The following is a 20,765-nucleotide window of genomic DNA, read 5'->3' on the forward strand; positions in this document are numbered from 1 at the left end:
CACACACACACACACACACACACACACACACACACATAAAAGTGTTTATTGTCCTGAAAATTGATGCTAATTTAAATAAAAAATGTTACAGTAATAGTTACAGTAATACCAGTCGCAAGTTATGAGAATCACTAGACTGTTTTCTGACGTCTGTTGTTCTGTCCTCAGACGGACTGCCGGTGCTGGATAATGAGATGTTCCACTCGATGAAGCCCGGTCTCTCTGCGTTCGCAGACATCCCTGAGATTGTGAGTTATTAGGGGCTTATGAGTGACCTGCAGACGTGCTGTAAGCGTGCGTTTGTGCAGTCAGTGATGTTTCTGCTCTCAGGCCGGTCATACGGTGCGTCAGCTGCTGCGTGTGGCGAAGAAGACGGTTCCTCCGGTGGAGTGGAAGAGAACGCCGGTGCTGTTCAGAGCCACGGCTGGACTGAGGCTGCTGCCGCCGGCTAAAGCTCACACGCTTCTGGAGGAGGTACAGCATGCTCGCGCGGCGGACAGAAACAACCAGTTTATTGATTACAGTAAAATTAATGTACTGTGTTTTAGTTTGATAATGTTTTTTTTATTTAATATTTTGTATTTGTAGGGGGTTTTATGGCACTACATAATATTTATACAGTAGTTAATATCAATTTATTGCCTATTGACCAGAAAAATAAATTAATTAAAAAAGTTACAGAAGTTTATAGTTATGAAAAATACTGTTTTCAAATTTTGTATGAAATAACTTCCCAAAACGCGTTTAAAAAAAAAATTAAGGTTGATATCACAAAAAATTAGCTTTCAGTAAGATTATGTTTGAGCGCAGTACCAAATGTTTCCACTAGATGGTATTTGTTTCCTATTTGTTTCCAGCATGGTAATTTTTTATTGTGAAAAGGCACAAGCGTCAATTTTTTTTAAAATTGAGATTTATGCATCATCTGAAAGCTGAATAAATAATCTTTCCATTGATGTATGGTTTGTTAGGATAGCACAATATTTGGCTGAGATACAACTATTACAGAATCTGGAATCTGAGGGTGCAAAAAAATCTAAATATTGAGAAAATCATCTTTAAAGTTGTTCAAATGAAGTTCTTAGCAATGCATATTACTAATCAAAAATTAAGTTTTGATATATTTACGGTAGGACATTTACAAAATATCTTCATGAAACATGATCTTTACTTAATATCCTAATGATTTTTGGCATAAAAGAAAAATGGATAATTTTGACCCATACAATGTATTGTTGGCTATTGCTACAAATATACCCCAGCGACTTAAGACTGCTTTTGTGCTGCAGGCTCACATTTGACCCTTTTGTTTGTTTACATGGCAAGTTCCGTACATTTCCGAGGGAGAAAAAATTCTAAAAAACCCCCAAAGCAGACTGAAGAGCAGCAGAGGGTTAAATACGACTGCAGTATGAACACGTGAACCAGTCAAGAGTTTCACAGGGTTTTACTCAGACACTAGAGAAGCTGCTTCACCTCCAGCCTGAGTGCTGTTCGATCCCGTGCACTACTACCGTGTTTTTACCGTGGTATTTTCAGTCTCAACACTGTCGTGTGTGTTTGTCTGCAGGTGCAGGACGTCTTCGATGAATCTCCGTTTTACGTGCCTGCTGATAGCGTCAGTATCATGAACGGCACGAATGAAGGTCTGTCCGCAAAGAGAACATTTGAACATGTTTTTACTCCACAGCATCAGTCGAGTGTTTGAAATAACTTTTGATCCACAGGGTGTCCTTAAAAAGTCTTAAATTCAGATTCGGTGGGTTTTACATATTTTTGGTCACATTACCGCTAAAATATCTTCAGTCTGACGGACCTAATGACTGTTTACTATCATCGGACACAATGATCTGATTGTAATTATTTTAATGTGAGAATTATTTGTTTTTAAATGGTAAAATGTTTGTGCATCATGGTAGTATTTGCAAATTTATGCTGAATTAAATATCAAAATATATTGGACTAATTATAATTTGATGAGTCCTTTATTAAACATGCATTGAGGTTAAATGACTGTAATATATGTCTCTTCACAGGGATTCTGGCCTGGGTCACAGTCAACTTCCTGACAGGTGAGACTTTCTACTGTGAGCTTAATACATAATGCTGGATTTGAGCTTATAAACATGATGTCAGTGAGTTCTGTAGAATAACATTATAAGACATTAATAACTCGTCAGACACCTGCTGATTAATATTTCATAAAATCATGCTCTTGTTTTTGTCCTTCAGAAGGGTTAATAATTGTAGGTTTTCTCAGATGAGATCTTGACTGCTGTTTTCAGGTCGACTGCACAGAAACACACAGAAGACGGTGGGAATCCTGGATCTGGGCGGAGGATCCACACAAATCACCTTTCTGCCCAAATCAAGGGTCAGTGAGCTCTGGTTCTGACCGAAACCATACCTACTGACCAGCAGCGGATTATATTATACACTGGGAATAATTACGCTGTTTTTCTGAAACAAGTCTCTTCTGCTCACCGAGGCTGCATTTATTTGATCAAAAATAGTGTAAAAATTGTGATATATTATTAGAATTTAAAACAGCTGTTTTCTATGTGAATATCTGTTAAACTGTAAGTCTTCAGCGTCACATGATCTTCAGAAATCATTCTAATATGCTGATTTGCTGCTCAAGAAACATTTCTGATTATGATCAATGATGAAAACAGTCGTGCTGCACAATATTTTTGTGGAAACCGTGATATATTACCATTTGAAAATTTAAAAATAAAAATAAATAAATGCTTTTATTCATCAAGGATGCATTAAATTGATGAAAAGTGTCAGTAAAGACATTTATAATGTTACAAAAGATTCTATTTCAAATAAACGCTGTTCTTTTGAACTTTCTATTCATCTGTGAATCCTGAAAAATAAAATGCATCACAGTTTCCACAAAAATATTGAGCAGCACAACTGTTTTCAACATTGATAATAATCAGAAATGTTTCTTGAGCAGCAAATCAGCATATTAGAATGATTTCTGAAGATCATGTGACGCTGAAGACTGGAGTAATGATGCTGAAAATACAGCTTTGATCACAGAAATACATTACAGTTTAACAGATATTCACATAGAAAACAGCTGTTTTAAATTGTAGTCAAATGAATGCAGCCTCGGTGAGCAGAAGAGACTTCCTTTGCAAATATTTAATACTCGGGTATTGTATGTTTACATTTGTTACTAGAAACTAGTGTTTTGGGCCACCTAGCAACCACTCAGAGCACCTTAGCAACCACACAGTACTGTGGTAAGTTTGTTGTATTTGACAGAAAACGGTTGAGAGCGCTCCAGCGGATTACATGGTGAGGTTCGACATGTTCAGCAGCACTTATGAGCTCTACACACACAGGTAACCATGATGATGATGATGATGCTGCAGGAATGTGGTGTTTCCCGCTCTAAACATGTGCTCTTCTTCACAGTTACCTTGGAAACGGAATCAAAGCGGCGCGTCTGTCGGCTCTGGGAGCGCTGGGTTCAGAGGGTACTAAACACACACATCAACACACGTGATGTTCAATACGAGCGGCGACCGCTTCAGTCTTCATCTGTGTGTGTGTGTCTGTGTGTGTGTGTGTCTGTCTGTCTGTGTGTGTGTGTGTTTGTGTGTCTGTCTGTGTGTGTGTGTTTGTGTGTCTGTCTGTGTGTGTGTGTGTGTCTGTCTGTGTGTGTGTGTGTGTCTGTCTGTGTGTGTGTGTGTGTCTGTCTGTGTGTGTGTGTGTGTCTGTCTGTGTGTGTGTGTGTGTCTGTCTGTGTGTGTGTGTGTGTCTGTCTGTGTGTGTGTGTGTGTCTGTCTGTGTGTGTGTGTGTGAAGAAAGTTTTCCAAAGCTCCTGTTTGCCCAAAAAATACACCGGTGAATTCAGTTTCGGAGGATTCAGTTATCACGTCAGCGGAGTCACCGACGGTAAAACACAATTAAACCTGTTCATACGACCATAAAGATTGTTTGCATTATGATGATGATTTAACATTTACCTAAAATTCATGTTATTGAAATGTGAAATATATTATTTAAATTTTTAAAAAGTATTTATTCATCATATTGGTATTAGACTGAATTAATATGTTACAGATATTTTTCACTAATAGAGTAAAAGAATCACTGTACTACAGTAAAAAGAAACTAATGAGAATCATGAGAATTACTGACAAAACATCTGCATGCATCTCAGTGATACAGTGGGGTTTTACAAGTTGGAAATAGTGTTACTTGTATTATTTGTGTACTATTGTAGCATTTACTAATATTGTCAGTTTATAATTTAGATTTGTCAGGTTTTATTTGTTATATTTATATTTTATTTTATATTTATAATCATTTATTTTTATAAATAATTAAAATAATTAAATAATTTAAATATTATAAATAATAGTAAAATAGTAGTAAAATATATAAATTGTATTTCTATTTTATTTATAAAAAATATTACATGAAAAACTATGAATTAGCAAGTAAATGAAATAAAAATAGAAATGCTAAAAACAAAATAAAAATGAATAAAAAATGTAATTTAAATTTAAATGAAATTTTATTTCAGAAATGATTTCTATAAAATAAAATATAAAAGTAGTAAAGCATATAAATTGTATTTCTATTTATTTCATTTATAAAAACATATTACATGATCATTGTAAATGTTGCCTTGGCAAGTAAATGAAATAAAAATAAACAGAAATACTAAAAACTAAATAAGAAAACGACAAAAGCGTATAACAAAATTACTAAAACTGCAAATAAATATAAAAATGAAAACTAATTCACAATATTAAAAAAATCTTTAATAGTAAGTAAATAATACTTAAGTAATTTTTGTTTTAGTTTTAATTCTTTAAAGAAAATGATTTTAATCTGGGAAGAAAATGTGTTTGTCATTAAAATAATGCAAAAAATCTTCTGAATTAGAAGTCTTGAATTAATGTTTATTTGTTGCAAATTCTATGTGAATTGAGATGTGAAGTAGTGATTGTGGTGTCTGAGGCGTCAGTGTTTGCTGTGTCTGATGCTCAGGTGTGACGGGCTTTAAAGCGTGTTCTCAGGAGCTGCTGAAGGTGCTGAAGGGCATCATTAAACAGCCTCACGAGCTGAAGGACAGCAGCACCTTCTACGCCTTCTCGTATTACTTCGATCACGCCGCGGAGGCCGGACTCATCGGTGAGACACTGGCGTGAAACACGCCATTCAATGTTGCACACACTGCGAAAGTGAATCTCTTCCTCAGTGTTTCTGTCTTGTTTTCCAGCACAAATATCTAAACATCCTTAAATCAAGACATTTACTGCAGATGCAGAATGAACATAAGAAGTATTTTTTCCTGAGAAATTGATCAAAATAAAGTGAGTTTATACTCAACCTTCTGGTGCTCTTGACGTAAACATTTTTTTTCCCTCACATTTTTGACTTCACCTGAATAGTACGAGACTTGGTGAAATTTTTTGCCACTTGTCATGTAAACAAATAAATAAATAAATCATGGACACGATTCAAAAAGGTTTAATGGTCACACTTGTATTGTTGATGGTGGAAAATGACCACAAGTGGACCCAAACAAAACCTGACTGAAAGCTGTTTCTTTTTGTGATATCAACCTCAAATTTGGAACACAACTTGATTTTCATGCAGATTTAGAATACATTTTTTTTGGGAAAATTTCAAATAAATTAAAATAGTACTTTTTTTAATTTGACATAACAATAAACATCTTCTATAATTGCCCCACCCCACACTTTTTTCACTTCAGCAATAATCTCCTTCTAAAGTGTCTTCTTTAAAAAGAGACCAAACTTAAGTCTCCAAAACATTCAGGATTTATGACCGTTTAAGTTGGAAATTAAATTTTCAGGTCAATGCTTAAAAGTGGTTAACAGGTCATAAATAGATCATAGGTATTCCATAAATATAATTTAGTACCATAAAATGTTAATTTAAAAAATCTTATCAAATTAAAATACAGTACATTCTTTTCGTTGAAATAAAAAACAGTTGGTCAATTTTGACTACCAGGAGATAAAACACACAAATATGGCAATGGGGAATTGATTTTCTTTTCTTTTTAATTAAGTAAATTTTTCTGACTCCACTAGCAGATATTTGTTCTTGTTTTAATCGTAAACTCACTTCATTTCGATCAGTTTCTCAGAAAACAAGACTTTGTATCTCCTGATTGAAGAATTTTAAGACATTGGCACTGAAAAACAAGACAAAAATATTGCACCTTTTTACAGTAAAGGTTGTTTCGTTGTGTTTTCCCTTCAATTTATTCCTTACATTTTTGGTCTTAAAAAGTCTTGTTAAACTGCAGAAGCCCTGAAGCAGAAAGCATGTTAGTTTGTGACTGAACTCTTACTTTAAGCAGTAGTTGAGAATGAATCTCTTAAACGCTGCAGATGAGAGCAGAGGAGGAGCCGTGAAGATCCGAGACTTCAAGAAAAGAGCAAAAGAGGGTGAGACTCATCTTCACCTTCATCTTCTCATCTCCCATGCTTGTATGTGATGTGATGATCACACAAACCCAACATGAGCTCTTGTGTGTGTGTGTGTGTGTGTGTGTTGTAGTGTGTAACCGTCCGTCTGAACGCACTCGGCTCAATCCCTTCCTCTGCATGGATCTCACATACATCGTCTGTCTGCTCAAAGACGGCTTCGGCTTTAAGGAAAGCACCGTCCTGCAGGTACGTCTGGGTTTCTCTGTCTTTAACCTGCTGTAACTAGTGTTAACTAGTTAACCCTGCTGCTTGTGTTTCCAGCTGACCAAGAAGGTGAGGAACGTGGAGACCAGCTGGGCTTTGGGAGCTGCTATCTACCACTCCCAGAAGTTCAGGATCCATTAAAGAGCTTCATCAGAGAAAGAAACGCTTCATGTGGAACTGATGCGTGTTTGGAGCTTCCTGAGATGAGCGCAGATCTGCAGACGACAATGTGCTGTGTTTGTTTACATTACTGAGCGAATGTGTTACAGTTTACAGCATGTCTTTAATACGTCTGAGCTTTTCGTTTTTCCCCCAATTAAAATTTTTAACAACATGTACATTTGTCTCTGTTAACTTTCCGAACTTTTTCTGTCTTGAAGCAGATTTAAGTACAGCCATATTCCAGACAGAATCCTGGATAACAGCAAATGCAATGAAGAAGCTTTCCGCACCAACTCCAGACTATTTACAGAAACGCACTGAATGTTACGTCCGTCTGTGCATCACTGCACCAGGAAAACACCTTCTCTCATCCAAAAATCTTTTTTCGCTCGTCAAAATCACTTTTTTTTGCTCATCAAAATCACTTTTTACTCGTCAAAATCACTTTTTTTTGCTCATCAAAATCACTTTTTACTCGTCAAAATCACTTTTTTTTTGCTCATCAAAATCACTTTTTGCTCGTCAAAATCACTTTTTTTTTGCTCGTCAAACAAAATCACTTTTTACTCATCAAAATCACTTTTTGCTCATCAAAATCACTTTTTGCTCGTCAAAATCACTTTTTTTTTGCTCGTCAAAATCACTTTTTGCTCATCAAAATCACTTGTTTGCTCGTCAAAATCACTTTTTTTTGCTCATCAAAATCACTTTTTACTCGTCAAAATCACTTTTTGCTCGTCAAAATCACTTTTCACTGGTCAAAATCACTTTTCACCCGTCAAAATCACTTTTCGCTCGTCAAAATCACTTTTTTTGCTCATCTAAATCACTTTTCACTCGTCAAAATCACTTTTTTTTGCTCGTCAAAATCACTTATTTGCTTGTCAAAAAGCACTTTTTTTTTTTGCTCACACTGAATTAGTTGTTTCTCGTTATGGTTCAGGGATTCTGTAGGAAAAGCTCACATTTGTACGCCGGATGACTCATGAAGGGACACGACTCTCTTCACAGGCTACGTGTGGTATAATAAACATTATTTGTTTACTGGCATGTCACTGTTATGCGTTATTTTGTTGTTGATGTTTATTTTCAGATTGCAAATAATAACAAATATCTCATTGGAAGGTGTGTTTGTGTTTCTGGTGTCTGGAATATGAAGTGTTTCTGATGATGAAATGATGCACTCGAGAAGCGCGTGTTTCCTAAAAGAGTTTATTTACAAAAGCAGCGTTAGAGCAGAGCGACCATGTCATCGCTGTAGGCGTGGCCCGTTGTCATGGTGACCAGGTCATGGGGCGGAGTCAGAACCACGACGGCATCCGCCGCACCTGAGCACACAGAACACACGTGATGATGTCACTGCCGTGGGTCATGTGACAGAGCGTCAGAGAGAGCATGCGGTCGTACCTTGCGTCGGTAAGATAGCGTGATGCAGATTGACGCTGACCATCGAATCACCGCCGCCATCCGCCTCCAACAGACTGCTGTGAGTGAGCGCTTCAGCTGTCAATCACACACAGACACGCCCACAGTAAAACACCCTATACATCATACTACAAACAATGCCGTGTCCTCTTCTGTTTCAGAGTGATGAACCAAAACAATTACAGCGACTCGTTTGATTAACGTCAAACACTGACTTTACACACAATCCAACTGAAAATGCAAAATAACCATTTCTATTAATAAGAAAACATTTGGATGGTTACAACATTTATTTAAATATCATGGAATTTTGAAGCTTGTTATTTCTGGAAATGCTATATATGTACTAACAAACCTCTTCTGATTGATGGTTTATATTGTCACCAAATGAAAACTATCCTATAATTCAATGACAAAAAAAAACGTAAAAAAAAAAAATAAAAAATTACAGGAAACTGCTATTACTAAAAAAACTACTAAAAAATGCTGCCTAGGCAACTAAATGAAATGCAGTCATTTTTAAGTACTAAAAAAAATCACTTTCTCATGTCAAAAATTTTTTTTTTCACATCAAAAATCTAATTTTTTTTGTTAGTCAAAAATTTTTTGGTTTGTCAAAAATCACTTTGCTGATAAAAATTTCTTTCATCAAAAAAAAAAAAAAACTTTTTCGCTCAAACATCAGTACTAAAGCACTAAGTACTAAAATGACAACTAAAACAAAGCTACTCTGAATATTTGTAATAAACTAAAAGAAATGGCAAAAGCACTTAAAATGACAAACTGAAATAGATATAGATTTAAGCTACACATTTCTTAAATAAAAGCTAACAGAAATGACAAAAGCACACAACAACATTACTAAAACTAAAATTGCAATAAAAATAAAGCTAAATTTTTTATAACATATAAATGACAAAAGCACATGCAAATACAAACACCAAAACTGAAATAAAGCCACATTGAATTTTTTAATAAACAAAAACTAATGACAAAAGTGCACAAAATTACAAAAACTGAAAGATTAAAGCTAAATATATATATATGAAGAGTTGCAAAAATCTCTTAAGTGCCGTTTGAATTTTTTTCCCAAAATGAGAAGTTTTATCAGGTTCTTGTGTAAGTTCAGCAATTTCACATTAATGGCAATGAATAGGTTCTTGTATATGTATTTATTAGTGCTGTCAAACAATTAATCACATCCAAAATAAAAGTTTTTGTTCACATATATGTTTGTTTACTGTGTATATTTATTATGTATATATAAATAATATATTTTGAAAATATTTACATGTGTATATACCTTTATATATTTATATTCTTATATTTTATATATAAATATATTTAACATATAAACATAACAATTTCTTAAATATATACATGCATGTGTGTGTTTATATATACATAATAAATATACACAGTACACACACATGTAAACAAAAACCTATTTTGCATGCAATTAATCGTTTGACAGCACTAATATATATATACACACAAATTTTTAATTATTGAAAAAAAGCTAATAGAAATGACAGAAGCACACAACACAATTACTAAAAAGTTACAAGCTAAACTGAACTAATGAACTAAGATGAAAGTGACACTCTAAGAGAATGAGTCGCTGTCATTGCAGCAGTTATTAATGTGTTACCTGTGTCTCTGCTGTCAGGCAACTGCGTCTCATCGCTGTGTCTCTTCTTCATGTGGACGTTTCTGCTGCCGCTCTGAGAGAACGTCTTCCCGCAGATGGAGCACACATGCGGCTTCTCACCTGAGCACCAGCACACCACACCACAACACGGTCACATACATTTATCAACTGTAACATCAAACAGTAAACAGATCACAAGCACATTATTGTGTGTATCAATTCATAAAAAGCCAGTGTATAGAGAGGATGCGATACACATCAGAGATGAGGCATTATACAGTCAGTAATTCAGATAAGCACGAGTCACGTGACCTCACCCGAGTGTACGAGCATGTGTTTGCGCAGACTGGAATATTCTGCGAAAGATCGGCCGCAGCCGTCAGCATCACACAGGAAGGGCTTTTCACCTGAAAAACAGAATTTAAATCATATGAATCAGTACTTAGAACTCATTATTGGCAAAAAGAATCGTTTGAAAAAATCGTACTATTATGGGTAAAAAATATCAATATTTCGATATTAATCGATTCTCATTTTTACGAAACGATATCGATTCTTAAATCTCAAGAATCGAATTAGTCTAGCCTATTTTCAGTTAATGGACGGAGCATTGAAGCGCACCTCCCATCCAATATAATTGCAATAAGCATTGTGCTTTGGTGCTTTTAATATGAAACAAAGTCTCCGATTTCAAATTCTGTCCGTTGTATTGCAGTATTCAAACAGTAAATGCCGTTTTGGCGCTGTTTAATGTGGAGTGACAGATCACTGTAGTGCCTCAGTGAACTGATCATCTCCTCCGCTTTATTACTAGTTATAGCACAAAATAAACATGACTAAACATCTGAAGGTAAGGTAAAAGAAAGAGTACAACTTTACAATCCTTACCCTGTCTCATGTAATCTCTCAATCAGTGTTTCAGCCGCGCAGAGACGCCAATATAACGGCTTGTAAACAATGTCACGTCACATTTACCTTACCTCAGAAACTGTAGAGAGGGGCATTTTGCTAAATATATGCATCATATAAAATATTAATTATAAATGTTACTGTTCTTCAATGTTTAATTTATGTTTGAATAAATCCATCAAGTTTTTATGACAGCCACCATTATGTTTATATATATAAAAAACTAATTGAAGTAGAAATATTATGTAATTGTAACTTCATTATTTTAAAACTTCATTAAGTGTAATTTTAACAAATCAGTCACTTTTAACCTTCAGTATTATAGTAATGTAGTACCAACTGACTCTCGTGTATATTTTACAGCATTAGTTGAGATTTATTTTTTTTTCTTGAGAAAATTTGGCATACTATACCTGATATATATCCAAAATAATCTATATTGAATCGAATCGAATCGAAGTGGTGAAGAGTATGAAGAATTCATTTGCAAAAACAGATAACTGTTTTTAACAATTTTCAAAAAGCATGTTTTTTTTCATTGTGTATTACAATTAAATCTCAGTCAAACTGCAATTGGGTTATTTTGATTAGGTAAAAAAAAAAAAAAAAAATACAGCTAACTAAGACAATAAAAACATGATTTTTGAAAATTTTAAAAAAACTGAGTATTTAACGGAGAAATAAACTATATATATATTAGGGGTGTAACGGTACACGTATTTATAGGGAAAATGTTCAGTAGGGGTCTTTCGGTTCTGGACGCATGTGTACCAAACTAATCGTTCCATTTTTTCAGGAAATTCAGACAATAAATGCAGTTTTGGCGCTCTCTGATGAGGCGCGACAGATCTCTGTATAAACACCTCAGTTCTACAGCAGCGCGATCATCTCTTCCTCTTTATTACTAGTTTTAACGTGAAATAAACATGAATGAACATCTCACGTAATCCCTCAATCAGTGTCTCAACCGTGAGAAAACGTCATTAAATCAGCTTGTGAACGAAACCGTCATTAAAACAGCTTGTGAACGAAACGTCATTAAAGCAGCTCGGGAACGAAACGTCATTAAATCAGCTCGTGAACGAAACGTCATTAAAACAGCTCGGGAACGAAACGTCATTAAATCAGCTCGGGAACGAAACGTCATTAAAGCAGCTCGTGAACGAAACGTCATTAAAGCAGCTCGGGAACGAAACGTCATTAAAACAGCTCGGGAACGAAACGTCATAAAAGCAGCTCGTGAACGAAAGCAGCTCGTGAACAAAACGTCACGCAGCGTTTCATTTCATCAGTGTCTACAGCTCGTTATTTGCTCCAGAAATGAAGTCTAGAGAAGAGCATTTAGCCAAATATTAGACTGTACTTCATATTTACTTTAACTGTTAGTGATGTCTTAATTATTTAATGTGTATGCTTAAATAACTATTTTATGAAAAGTTATGACTGTAAATTATTATATTTCAACAACAAATAGAAATTGAATAATTTAGAAGTTAATTAAAAAATTATTTACATGTTTGCATACAATTCTTTTTAAGTTGAGTGTTGATTATTATAGTTAAAAATAAATAGTAATTAAATTTAAGTTTGGGCTCTGTTGTTAATTGTAATCTTATAGTAATATAAAGAGCTCCCTATAGTTTAGAGCAGAAGCTGAGGTAGATTTTTATCCCTGAGGAAATTAATTATAATTAGGGTTGGGTATCATTTGGGTTTTTTTCGATACCGGTGCCAAATCGATACTTTTAAAACGGTTCCGGTGCCTAACCCGATACTTAAATCAATCGCTCAGGCATGGCACCGAAATGAGGCATGTGAAATGATCTAGTACATATCGGTTACATAGGTACCGGTGCCATATTGGTACCGGGTTTCGGTACCCAACCCTAATTATAATTGAATTTATTTAAAGAAAGAGCAATTTGTTCAGTAAACTATTGTTTAATTAAAAAAAGAAACAATTTATGTTTAGTATTTTTTCCTAATGCTGTACTGAAACCATACCGAACCGTGATGTCAAAACCGAGGTACATACCATCATGTTTGTGTAACATTACACCCCTAATATATGTATGTGTGTGTGTGTATATATGTATCTGTACAATATGTCTCTTCACGTGTGTAGATTTGTGTATCGGTGTGTGTGTGTGTTTGTACCCGTGTGTGTGCGTCTGTGGTTCTTCAGGTTGCCGGCGGTGGTGAACTTCTTGCTTGCGTTCTTCTCGTTGCAGATGAAGGGTTTCTCTCCGTTGTGAGCCTGAGGCGCATTCACTTCACTTCTGTTGTGAAAGGGCTTTAAATTTGTAAAAGAATAACTTTTTATATTAAAAACAAACAAACAAGCCCCGCCCAGATTTAAAAAGTAACTCAAAAGTAACGTAACGCATTACTTTCCATGAAAAGTAACTAACATAATTAGTTACTTTATTAGGGAGTAACGCAACATTGTAATGCATTACTTTTAAAAGTAACTTTCCCCAACACTACCATTCAAACAGTTTCGTTTTTTTTTAAAGAAATGAACACTGTTATTCATCGGCGATGCATTAAGCTGATCCAAAGTGTGAGTAAAGAGGTGTGTAATGTTAGAGTGGCCTTGTCGTGTGTGTGCTCTGTGGTCACCGGTGTGTCTTCAGATGGTATCTGAGGTGTGCTGGGTAGCTGAAGGTCCGCTGGCAGCTCTCATAGGGACAGCGGTGGCTCTTCTGTGACACGGCTCTGGGCTCCTGCTTCTGCTCGGACTCGGGCTGACCGCTGTGGATGTGCTCAGGGCTGTGGCGTGCGTCTCTGGCCAGCTGCGCGCGTGTGGCGGCGATCAGACTGTCGTGAGCCAGCTCCTGGACCCGCAGGTACCACGGCGCACCGCAGTCTCCGGACGAAATCTCCTCCTGCGCCTCGTCCACATCGTCCTGAACAAACACCAGCGGCTCGGCCGACAGCCCTACAACACAACCACTGCGTCACTGCAAGCTCCGAACACTGCTGGGAAGCTGCTACGAGTTACCCGGACTAAAGTGGAACAACTATTTCAATTACTTTATTGAAGTAATGTAACCACACTGCAAAAAAATTATTCTTTTACTTAGTATTTCTGTCTTGTTTTCTAGTATAAATATCTAAAAGTTCTTGAATCAAGATGCATTTACTGTACAAGTAAAATGATTTAAGATATTTAGTCTTGTTTTCTAAAATAAAATAAAAAAATAAAAACAATTTGTTTTGCTTAAAACAAACAAGTTTTACCCCATCTGCCAATGGGGTAAGAAAAATAATCTTAATTCAAAGCTAAACAAGATTATTTTTCTTGCCCCACTGGCAGATATTTTTGTTTGTTTTAAAGGTGACATATCATGAAAATCTGACTTTTCCAGGTTGTAAGTGCTATAATCAGGTCCCCGGTGCATCTACCAACCAAGGAAACGTGAAAAAGATTAACTCAGCAACTTTGTTTTGATAAGTTTTTTTCTGCAAGCGTCTGAGAAAACCAGTGCGTCTGATTTCGCTCCCTTGGTGACGTGGCAAAGGGATCTCATTATAATATTACCGCCCCTTAATCTGTAAGTTTACACCCACGGCGCCGTACATTCTGGGGACACCAGAGACTTATATTACATATTGTAAAAACGGGCATAATATGTCTCCTTTAAGGAAAAACTAACAAAATTAGGATATTTTTTATTTTACAGAAAACAAGACTTAATATCTTAAGTCATTTTACTTGTACAGTAAATTCATTTGATTCAAGAACTTTTAGATATTTATACTAAAAAACAAGACAGAAATACTGAGTAAGAGAATCATTTTCAAACAGGGTTTGCTCAACACTGATTACTGTCAGACATTTAAATCCTTCTTCACTTGAATTAAGATGATAATAGTTTAATTTTAAAGCACAGCCACCACAATATCAGTCTTTAGCAGCTCTTTCGTTCTTTAGCAGATCGTTCTGAGGTTAAATACAGATTTAAAACTAACACAAGATATAGTTTAATAGCTATGATACTGTTTCTGAAATCAAATCTTTGCAGTTACGACAGAAACACTGGCATCTAACAATGGCTTGGAAAAAACTGTTCATCTTAAAAAATAAAGCATAAACATAAATATTTAGACGTAACCCTCTTTGTAATCGCTAACATTTTCATAAGTAACTGTAATTTAATTACACTATTTTTCTCAGTAACTGTAACTGATTACAATTACATTTCAGGGCTGTACAGTGCGACATATATGTCGCACGTGCTACGAAAAAACTGGTCTGTGCGATGAATAAATTATTTTGTAATTAAATTACGTGATTCTGTTATGTGTAACTAGTTACTTCTCTGAAACACAGTCAGACGTTTGGGGCATTTAGTCTTTAAAATCTGATATGCATTTTCATGATGCATTTGTAAATGATTTATGTTACAGCAAACAGTAAATGTGTAAAATTAACTAACAACAAAAATCTCAAATAAAAATAAATCACTGCATTACCACATCCTATTATTTCATATCACTGTAACAGTATACATCATAATATAGTTATTTTTGCTGGAAAATCACTTTAAAAAGTGACGACAAGCAGAAATTCTTTGAAAAAAATAACAATGAAAAAGTACTTTTACAAAGCAGTTCTTTACAAATTCAGCAGCTTTTTTCAGTATTTTTTATTGTATTATTTTAATATTTATTTTTTAACACTTATTTTTTTTATGTTAATATTTAAAAAAATAAATAAAATAAATATTTTGTTAGTATTTTTTATTTTATTATTTTAATATTTATTTTTTAACAGATATTTTTTTTAAATGTTAATATTTAAAAAAATAAATAAAATAAATATTTTTTCAGTATTTTTTATTTTATTATTTATTTTTTAACAGTTATTTAAATTTCCATTTGTGACTGATTCAGATGTGCACACTCACATGTACTTATGAAAATATAAAGGCAAATGTACAAAAGGTAAAATTTATAAAACAAATAAAATGACAATGACAAATTTATTATTTTTAATATGTTTTAATTAAAAGCTTAATTTTTTTATTTTGGTCAACATTTATTTTATTTAGAAACATTTTTTAATGGTTTTAGTTTTAATTAACTATAATAACCCTGACATGAGCATCAGGTTTAGTTTATGAAGCTCCAGTAAAGCAGAAGAGACACAAACAAGATAATTTTTCACCCAAATATGGTGACATAAGTCATGAAAATGAAATGAAAAACCGCAGCAGTTTCACTAGTGGTCTGTGATTTAGTGCTGTATGATGGACTCTGATATGTGAGCTTATAAGCGTCGCACCTTTGGCCAGATTGAGCAGGACATAAGACGAGCTGTCGTGGTTCTGGAGGTCCTGCAGGATGGGGGGCGGGGTTTGTGCTGGAGGGGGAGGAGTCTGCAGCTGAACCACCAATGGGCTTCGCTCAGGGCCGAAGTCTGACAGCGACGGGGAGGCGGCATGACTCTCTGAAAAACACCAAAGCAGAGCAAGAATCACAAAAATGAGTCGATTACACGTTCAAAACTACAATAAAATGCAACTCATGCAGACAAACAAAACAGCTCTTCTAAGATGATCATGTTCTCATCTAAAGAATGAACTGAATTAATCTTCAAACGTGAAAAATGTTTAAAATAATTCCAAGCAAAAGACTAAAATTCTTGAAAAAAAAATATTGTAAAGTAGTTCTTTACAAAATGAGCAGTTCTGTTTTTTAGAAAAACTCAAAAAAATTCATAAATAAATAAAAATATATTTTAATTTAAAATATAAATACATTTATGACATGGCTGTTTTTTGTTCTAAGCATATATAATAATAAAAAAATAAAACAAAATAATGTCTTAAAAATATATTTGTATTTTAATTGATTCAGATGTGTGCAGTACTTCTGAAAATATAAAGACAAATGTACAAAGAGTAAAATATATATATAAAATAAAAGTATAAAAACATAACTGACAAAACAGTTAATAAATCCTTTTGATTAAGATATAAAAGCTTATGCATTTGTAAATTACTCAGATGTTAGGATAGATGTAAGAGTAAAATAATCAAATAAAATCAAATAAAAATAAATAAATAAATATATAAACTATTATAACTTAACTGACCACACAGTCATTAGTTAAAAAATCTGATGAAAATTTAAAGGCTTATGCATTTGTAAATTACTCAGATGTAAATGCAATAAATAAATAAATAACTCATGTGACAGCACAGTCATTAAATTGAAATGTTTGTGAAAATATAAAAGCTGATGTTTTGAGCTAGTTTTCCGAAGGGTTTCTCCCGTTGACACAGGTGTGTTTGTACCTGGCAGATCCAGCGGGCCGCACTGTGAGGCTTTAGTGTCCGCTTCCTCCAGACTCCGGCCCAGCGGGATAGACGCGTTCTGAACAAACTCAACCAACAGCTGACACACACACACGCACACACACAGACACAGACATAGACACACAGGCACAGACACAGACACAGACACACAGGCACAGACACAGACACAGACACACAGGCACAGACACAGACACAGACACACAGGCACAGACACAGACACAGACACACACACAGACACACACACACGCACACACACAGACACAGACACACAGGCACAGACACAGACACAGACACAGACACAGACACACAGGCACACACACACACACAGGCACAGACACACAGACACACACGCGCACAGACACAGACACAGGCACAGACACACACACACAGGCACACACACACACACGCGCACAGACACACAGGCACAGACACAGACACAGACACAGACAGACACAGACACACACACACACACACACACACAGACAGACAGACAGACAGACAGACAGACAGACAGACAGACAGACAGACAGACAGACAGACAGACAGACAGACAGACAGACAGACAGACAGACAGACAGACAGACAGACAGACAGACAGACAGACACACACACACACACACACACAGACACAGACACAGACACAGGCACAGACACAGGCACAGACACAGGCACACAGCATTCATTGATAAAACCATGAGAAACCAGCATTCAGAGATAGGTTTACCAATATTCATTCCCATCTGGAACAGCACCCAACAACCACACTACAATAAAATAACACACTGTTCAACTTATATCAGTCATGCATCCTCCAGTAAGAAATGAGTACCACGGTTAAACCTGAGCCAAGTTCTGATGATGATTATTGAAATATTCATAATGCATATTACATCTTGTTGTATGATGATTATTATAGTGTCAAAACACAATACTGCATATAAATCAGGGCTGCACGATTACCAACAAAAGAGAGTTTGATGGTCTAATGCTTGAAAATGATGAAATTAAGATTAAGTTTACAGTTGTACTGTAAAACAAAATTATTGTTACTATATTTTAAATACTCTTTTTTTTTTATTTATAGTAAAATATTACAAAATTTAGGTCAATTTAAAAGTTTTTTTTTTGCAGTTTATTTTGTTTTAATATTATATTTATTTCGTTTAAAGCTTATTTTATTTATTACCAATTTTTTAAAAACAGTATTAGTTAACTATAATAACCCCGACATGAGCATCAGGTTTTGTTCATGTAAAAGAAAATAAAAATGTAAAAAATTAGATATATGCAAAATAACAGAAGCATTTTTCCTTGTTAATTACTAGTACAATTAAAAACAAAACTCATTTATATATTTTTATTAAGTAATAATAATTATTATTATTATTGTTGCAAAATAAAAATATTCCTTTTTAATTGATTGTTATTCTTTTATTCACTGTAAAGCACTCTGGTCAACCTCAGTTGTTTTTTAATGTCCTCTACAAAAAAAAACGATTTTAGTAATAATAATAATAATAATAGTAGTAGTATTTTATATGCATATTTATATATAAACAAAATTTTAGCCAATATGTGAACACAGACAACCTAGAATTTAAAAAAAATTATAATAATAATTAAATTACAATTACAAGTTTTATCAGGAAAAATGGCATTAAATTTTTCCCTAAACCGTGCAGCCCTAATATAACAAATCAGAATAAGTCATTAAAACAGTAGTGGATCATTAATACCTCAGGTTTGGAGTCAAGTTCATCAGAAAGCATGGATTCAGCCGAATGTAACCTGTCCACACCAGAGAGAATACATGAATATGAATAACATCAGCCATATATTACTGATTATTAATAGACGCAGTGTCTGACCAGGTCAGAGAGAGAAGCTTCTGTCCATCATCAGCTCTCACACGTCAGAGACGCGCCGTCATGACGTCACGAATACATTAACATACTAATGAGCACATCCCTCAAAACACGCAGTGACAGTAAAATAACACGAAAAAGATCTGTGTGCTGAATAAAACCAGTCAAAGTTACATATTAACAAAATCACATGTTAATGAATAATGAATATAAAGCGATAAACTCGTGAATATTAATGAACCGTTCAGAAATGAAGTTAACAAGCTTTTAAATCGTTCACAAGGCTCTGACAAACTAATAAACCTCAACTCATGCTATTTATCAACGAGAGGTCTGATATTATTACTAATGAAGCCTTTGACATTAATGAGCTTAGCATTAGCCACCGTTAGCTGGAGCTCAAATCTCCCTCGTTCTGCTCGCGCTCATACACTCAAACACCTCAGACACGTCTGGAAGATGATGTTTATATCACACACTCATCTTTATCAGCTCTGTTTACCTTCATCGCGGTGTTCTGGAGCCGCTGGTGTTTGACAGAGAGCCGCGGAGCTAAACACAAACACAAAGACAGATGGAGAGCACTTCCGGGTCGCGCGAGGAGGAATGTACTTCTAGGTGAAGAAAAGACTCTCGGTGTTGATTAGTGTTATGGTAATTTTTAGCCTGGTTTTCATTGAGCGATGCGCTTTGTAAAACGTTGAGCGAATCGTTAAAAGAATCGGTTCAAAAGAACGCGAATCATAAGCGGCGGCTTTCTTCACTCACGATGCCTGATTCTCTGATTCTTTTGAACCGATTCTTTTTGAAGGACAACTATTTTGTACTTTTTTTTTTGTGAACCAGAAAACAATATAATCACACTGAAAACATACATAAAAACACAATTATATTACAATAATATTTTTCTTAAATATTCTTTTTTAATTTACAGTAAGATGTTACCAAATTAATTTTAATATTACGTTTTTTGTTTTATTTTCAATTTTTATTTTAATTTTTGTATTCATTTAGATGCGTTTTTTAAATTTTTTAAATAAAAAATTAACTAAATTATTTTTTAAATATGCTTATACAATTTTTATCCCCCCCCAATTTTAGTTTATTTTAGAACATCAAGTTAAAATTAAATGAAAATCAGAAATGTTTCCTTGCCTTTTTTAAATATTTAATGTGCATTTTATTTAGTAGGATGTTTTTAGTTTTAAAAGCAAGCACTTGATTTGATTTATATTTGTATTATGTTCACATATATATTTATTTTATTTGTGTTGACACTGACACAGAATGGTGCCGAGGAGATTCAGGGACACATTTGACAATTAAAATTATTTTAATAGCTTTATGACATAAATGAAAACATTGGACAGTGTATTATTCAGTCTTAAAAATGAAAAGAGTGGGAAATAAAAAAAAAAAGCTCAAAAATTAAAAATACAATGTAAAAAAAACAAAGAATCCGTAAATGAACAATGTGAACATTTAGGCACAGCTTTGGTTTTGTACAGCTGAGAAATGTTTATTCATATCCAGTATGTATTACTGATGATTGTAAGTCAATATAATGCTGGATTAATGTAAAAGCACACCGATGAACAGGATTGAGCGTCTATCCGTCCGTACTCACAACCGTAAATGTGAGGATTATTTAATGAACAGCAAAGAAAAATACAAAGAAATTAACATCTTCATACACAAAATGGCATATTATTATTATTTAACTTACAAA

General features: G+C 34.4%; 2 protein-coding genes across 2 annotated transcripts in view; one reads left to right on the forward strand and one right to left on the reverse strand.

The window, feature by feature from the left end:
- entpd5b (ectonucleoside triphosphate diphosphohydrolase 5b) overlaps window positions 1-6,920 on the forward strand; it is a 15,924-nt gene extending 9,004 nt beyond the window's left edge. The window contains exons 3-14 of the mRNA XM_016573028.1: window positions 169-248; window positions 331-474; window positions 1,571-1,646; window positions 2,037-2,072; window positions 2,286-2,374; window positions 3,280-3,359; window positions 3,433-3,502; window positions 3,822-3,915; window positions 5,020-5,163; window positions 6,396-6,452; window positions 6,565-6,680; window positions 6,756-6,920. Of these exons, the coding sequence (XP_016428514.1) occupies window positions 169-248; window positions 331-474; window positions 1,571-1,646; window positions 2,037-2,072; window positions 2,286-2,374; window positions 3,280-3,359; window positions 3,433-3,502; window positions 3,822-3,915; window positions 5,020-5,163; window positions 6,396-6,452; window positions 6,565-6,680; window positions 6,756-6,839 (1,070 nt within the window). The 3' untranslated portion in view covers window positions 6,840-6,920. The remainder of the gene's footprint in view (window positions 1-168; window positions 249-330; window positions 475-1,570; window positions 1,647-2,036; window positions 2,073-2,285; window positions 2,375-3,279; window positions 3,360-3,432; window positions 3,503-3,821; window positions 3,916-5,019; window positions 5,164-6,395; window positions 6,453-6,564; window positions 6,681-6,755) is intronic.
- A 1,103-nt stretch (window positions 6,921-8,023) lies between these two features.
- LOC107756052 (zinc finger protein 410-like) lies at window positions 8,024-19,770 on the reverse strand. Its single transcript, XM_016573031.1, has 10 exons — window positions 19,539-19,770; window positions 18,908-18,959; window positions 17,151-17,250; window positions 16,136-16,300; window positions 13,468-13,786; window positions 13,003-13,160; window positions 10,254-10,343; window positions 9,937-10,056; window positions 8,268-8,363; window positions 8,024-8,188 (listed from the first exon to the last, which is right to left on the reverse strand). The coding sequence occupies exons 2-10, from the start codon at window positions 18,938-18,940 to the stop codon at window positions 8,091-8,093; spliced, it is 1,179 nt and encodes a 392-aa protein (XP_016428517.1). The 5' UTR covers window positions 18,941-18,959; window positions 19,539-19,770; the 3' UTR covers window positions 8,024-8,090.
- Between the last annotated feature and the right edge of the window lie 995 nt (window positions 19,771-20,765).

Source organism: Sinocyclocheilus rhinocerous, unplaced genomic scaffold (genome assembly GCF_001515625.1).
Source record: "Sinocyclocheilus rhinocerous isolate Xijiao unplaced genomic scaffold, SAMN03320098_v1.1 scaffold1074, whole genome shotgun sequence".
NCBI classification, from domain to species: Eukaryota; Metazoa; Chordata; class Actinopteri; order Cypriniformes; family Cyprinidae; genus Sinocyclocheilus; species Sinocyclocheilus rhinocerous.

Excerpts from the sequence above, each read along its gene's own strand:
- LOC107756052 (XM_016573031.1), bottom strand. The coding sequence starts at position 18,940 with ATGCTTTCTGATGAACTTGACTCCAAACCTGAG. Across the intron at positions 17,251-18,907 it reads AACTTGACTCCAAACCTGAG|CTGTTGGTTGAGTTTGTTCA; the intron begins GTATTAATGATC and ends TGTGTGTGTCAG. Across the intron at positions 13,787-16,135 it reads CCTGCTCAATCTGGCCAAAG|GGCTGTCGGCCGAGCCGCTG; the intron begins GTGCGACGCTTA and ends GTTGTGTTGTAG.